This window comes from Akebia trifoliata, chromosome 6 (assembly GCF_017979445.1).
Source record: "Akebia trifoliata isolate Shusen 1 chromosome 6, ASM1797944v1, whole genome shotgun sequence".
Lineage (NCBI taxonomy): Eukaryota > Viridiplantae > Streptophyta > Magnoliopsida > Ranunculales > Lardizabalaceae > Akebia > Akebia trifoliata.
The window spans coordinates 28575504-28580507 of record NC_141380.1 but is presented as its reverse complement, the minus strand read 5'-3'; the positions used below and the strand labels follow the sequence as shown (position 1 = coordinate 28580507).

General features: G+C 33.3%; 1 protein-coding gene across 1 annotated transcript; it reads right to left on the bottom strand.

The window, feature by feature from the left end:
• Positions 1–2320: 2320 nt before the first annotated feature.
• On the bottom strand, positions 2321–4072 carry LOC147400644 (transcription factor MYB60-like). The gene is made up of 3 exons (XM_086446417.1): positions 3828–4072; positions 3481–3610; positions 2321–3188 (listed from the first exon to the last, which is right to left on the bottom strand). Exons 1-3 carry the CDS (start codon positions 3958–3960, stop codon positions 2561–2563), a joined length of 891 nt encoding a protein of 296 aa, XP_086302543.1. The 5' UTR covers positions 3961–4072; the 3' UTR covers positions 2321–2560.
• Between the last annotated feature and the right edge of the window lie 932 nt (positions 4073–5004).

Below are 5004 nucleotides of genomic sequence, written 5' to 3'. Positions count from 1 at the left end.
TCCTTCGCACACACAAAAAATGATTCTTATTATTGTTATTAAAAAAATTGAGGTTAAGAGGTAAAAAAATAAAAGAATAATAAAATGGGTTAAAGAAGAGATATAGTAAAATTAGAGGGAGAAGAGGAAAGACAAAAATTTGATATTGATTAATGGGACATTTATCCATAACATGAAAAAAGCCCATAAACGACAGTCCAAAACCATTGAATTTCATAAAATTCAATGGACCGAGAAGTCAAAATTTTCATTGTTGAATCTTTCTTCTTTTTTCGATGGGTAGAAACCGTCAAATTAATGGAGGACGGGAGAAATTCGATGGCTCTAGGCTAGCCATCTAATATGTGGAAGATCAAAATTTCAACAGTCTTGGACCGTTGAATTTCGATTTAAAAAATTTGTGAAAATTGGCCCATCAAATTTTCTTTTCGAAATTTCGCATAATGTACACATATGCACGAGTTTGCCCATGCCTAAGACATGGGCATTCTCTTTAAGGTTAAGGGTGCAAAAGAGGAAAAATAATAAAATTAGAGGATTGACATTGAAAAAAAGGAGATAAGAGGAAAGATAATAAAGTTGGAGGGATATTGTAAGGAAAAACAATAAGGTTTAAAGTAATCCCCGAGATTTGTAGGGTGATTAAATTTCAATCCCTCTTTAAGAGGGGGTGAAAGGAATGACATCCACCATTGTGTTTTATTATATAGTTTGATATATCATTGTGTAGGATATTTTGTATTCTTATAGAGAGAAACTAAATATAAAGACGCCATCAAAATGAACAAAAATAAATTTTCGATTAAGGGTGTATTTGATTGTAGGGATAAAGTAAGTATGCTTTCTCAAAATGCTTCAAAGAGTATATAGAATAAGAGTCATGATTTTCTAACTCCCTCCACATGGCTGTGCATATAACCATAGGTTTTTTTCATTGGGATACAAAACTTCACATCCCCATAAATATGTACAATTGTGTGTCTCAAGGAAATCTATGATTTTATGCACAACCACGTGGGGAGAGTTTGTCGGGGGGGGGGGGGGGGAGTCTGTTTATCATTATTCATAGAATAAATATTTGGTGGATTCTCTTTTAGAGGATTTAACACATACATAATAAATTCCACTAAGAGAATAATATTTTTATGCTCATCATATTTGTACACGCCCATGGGCCTAACTCATCTTCACAAAACCGGCTTGTAAAGTGAGGATTGCCCCAGATTTATATATAGCATAAGCTCATGATACCCAGGTAATGTGGGACTGTCGCTCACACTCCCCCTCAAGTTATTCTATTAAGAGAGAATAATATTTTTATGCTCATCATATTTGTAGAAGCTCATGGGCCTAACATATCTTCACAAAATCGGCTTGTAAATTGAGGATTGCCCTAGGTTTATACATAGCACAAGGTCATGATACCCTGGCGATGTAGGACTATTGCTCGCACTACCCCTCATGTGTAATGTGTCTCGTACGTCCTTGTGATTACAAGCTTTGATATCATGTAGAAGCCCATGAGCCTAACTCATCCTCACAAAACCGGCCTGTAAGGTGAGGGTTGCCCCAAGATTCATGTATTGCACAAGGTCATGATACCCAAACAATGTGGGACTATCACTCACAATATTGAACCTTTCGATCATATTGCCATAGTCTCCCAGCAAGATGTGACATGCATCCATAGGCAATACATCATACCAAACTTTATCTTTGTTCTCACCAATTGAGAATTTCAACATGTAGCTATCACTAATCAAAATCTAGTGTCATTTCTTGAACAATTTTTTTATACCATTTCATTACTAATCACACGTCCTTGTGATTTGGTGATGTTGCATCTTATAATGCATTGCATATAAAGGACAAAGTTTCATAATTTGCAAAAAAATTCAGAATATTAGAGACAAATTTAACATTTCTTCTACTTTGATGGGCAAGATAAATAAGCTTATCTTGTACTATTACTGCCGATTGAGCTGATCATATTTGATCTCTTATGACAACAAAATAAAATATATATTGTTATTTTTGCAATGGCATTTTTTTTAAATATGTTAATAACCTTCTTCTTAAAGTCTTGGACGTCGGCATTCCCTAGACAATAAATAGATATAGATATAGATATACATCACATATTTTAACAAAATATAAGTTCAATTTATGAAAATTTCAAATGTTGTTGGATCAATGATCCAGACCCCATCCAACAATATATTGGTTTTTATTGAATTCCAAATTTGACAGAAATCCAATTTTATCGGATCAAATCGGATTTCAGGACTAATCCAATCCCTTGACTGCCCTATAAGCAAACTTGAAAAATGGGGATCAAATTAGATTTATTTCAGAGAATTTACACTCAAACCCTACTTACATCTTTCAAACATTTGAAGAGATCCCAAGTTTTTGAACCCCAACAATACATAATAATGAAGATCTGCTACAGTAACTTTCCACATGCATAGCTTATATAGAGAGAGGGAGAGAGAACAAGCATTATAAGAGAGAGAGGAAAATATCAGGATATTTAAGACAACTTCATTAGTTCTACTTGTCATGTTGCTTCATCCAAGAGCCATTCCTCAAGAAAAGATAATGGAGGTTGGTTCTCTAATTCTTGTTTGCTCTCGAACGACGACGAATGGAGCCTTTCATTGGTGTGGGTAGTTTGATCAGATCCATGATGGGTAGATTCAGAGGAAGAATTCTCCCAAGCCATGTTGCTTATATTATCAAATAATAAAAGAGATTCAAACTCTTCATTTGGGATGATTAGATGATCACAGCTTTCTTGTTCACCTTTATTTGCTTCTTTGCACTCTAGAGAATTTGTTGCTTTATTGTTGCGTTCATGATCTTTCTCTTTGGACTTGTTGAGAGTAGTAATTGTTGACTTTGGAGAAGACTTCATCCAACCTTCTAAAAGCCTTGAAATATTCTCTGTGCTTGAAGCATAAGTGGAGCTTTGATTTAACCTTAGAAGTGAGGATTTGTGGATCATATCTATGCGCCTTTTATCGCTGTATTTCTTATTAAAAAACGCATAATGTGTTAAATTTGGTGCAATATAAGGATCGAAACATGATTGAAACTTTGTAATCTTTTTCTTCAGGTGGGTGTTCCAGTAGTTCTTTATATCATTGTCTGTTCTCTGTGGAAGATAAGAAGCTATGGATGCCCATCTGTTCAAAAAAGGAAATAAAATAACACACACAAATAAAATAATAAAAAAAAGAACTAAGGATGCATGGTGTGGTTGAACCCTGATACAACAGATTAATTAATAATTTAAAAAAAATGAGAATGAATTTTTTTTTTTTTTAAATAGATTTAGATGGTATTATGGTACATTTACTAATTTTTCTGCAGTGAGAATCAAATAGTGTTTTTGAAAATTACTTGTTACCCAATAAAGCTTGAAGATGGATTATCATTCTTTCTTCATGAGAATCAAATAGTGTTTTTGAAAATTACTTGTTACCCAATAGAGCTTGAAGATGGATTATCATTCTTTCTTCATGAGTGGTGAAGTTCCCAAGCTTGATTCCTGGTCTGAGGTAATTAGTCCATCTCAACCTACAACTTTTGCTACATCTCATCAACCCTTCAAAATATGATTAAAAAGATGAAATATTAGTAAGTTAATTTTGGCACTGAGTTTGATATAAACAACCAAGTTCAAGAGATCTTAATTTAAACTATAAATTATAAACTTCAACAACATAAAGTACAAAACATTACAAAAAAAAAAAAAAAAAAGAGATGGAAACATATTTGTTGATAAAAGTAAGAACAAAATGGGTATTTGTTGAATTATTTACCAGTGTTTGTAGGCACTGTTCTCCAATTTCCTGGTCCATGTTCTTCAATATAAGATGCTAAGATGATGTCTTCTTCGGGTGTCCAAGGTCCCTTCTTGATGCCATCTTTATCACAACAAGGAGGCCTTCCCATCTATACTTTTATTTTCTTCTCTGAATCATACACCCATGAACTTGTGAGTAATATACAGCATGACTTATAGGTAGGGAAGCTCTTTTCATCATCAATTGATCTACTTAGTTGACTCACCTACATTTTATTTTAACTTTTTTCTTAATATAAAAGTCAGCTTAGAAGTTGAATTTCTTCTTTGTTCACTTTTTCTTTTTAGCCACGTGGAAAAGCACTTCTTCAAAAAAGTGAAAAGTTTAGCTATTACATTCTTATAACCCTAGTTTTAAAACTCGTTGAGTTGACTCGATTCAATTGGAATTCAAGGAAACTTAGCCTCAAAACTCAATGTGCCAAAGCATTGAGTTAACTGGCTAATCATCTAGTCAACTCAATTAAGTTCGAAAATGCACCAAGCCAGGTCAGAAACTTAAACGAGTTACTTGACTATCTATATTATTTTTGTGAAACATATTTTATTAATTAATTTTTTTTTGTTTTTTTTTTTATTTTTTATTTTTTTGTGGATGACAAGGTTCCAGATAGGGCCAACTAGCAAGGGTGAGGCAATTGGCCTCTTAAAGAATCATATCTCACCCAAATTCTCCAAGTACATACAATACCTTTAATCTAAGTGTGGGTACATTAAATATGTTAAAGTGAATAGAAAACATTTACTTAAAATATTTTTAATGAACGCAAATTATCGAAAGATATAATATTATGTTGAACACTGTGTTAAAAGTGCTGAAATGGGGTTCTGTCAGTCGAGGTGCCACTGTCAATGGGTAGTAGTGCCATCGATAGAGAATATTTGATGCTGGCAGAAGGTCATTTTTTACGGTACCATCGACGGTAAGTGGCGGTGCCACCAATAGTTTGACTTCAAAAGGTGGTAGAAGCTTATTTTTTACGGTACCACCGTTGGTCTTGAATCTGCAACCCAACATTCATATTTTTCTTCTCCGATTTTGCCCAAAAATCAACCACAATTCTTCCAATGTTTTTTAATACATAATTAATCAAAATAATTCATAGATTTATTCAATTGGTATCATTTAACAT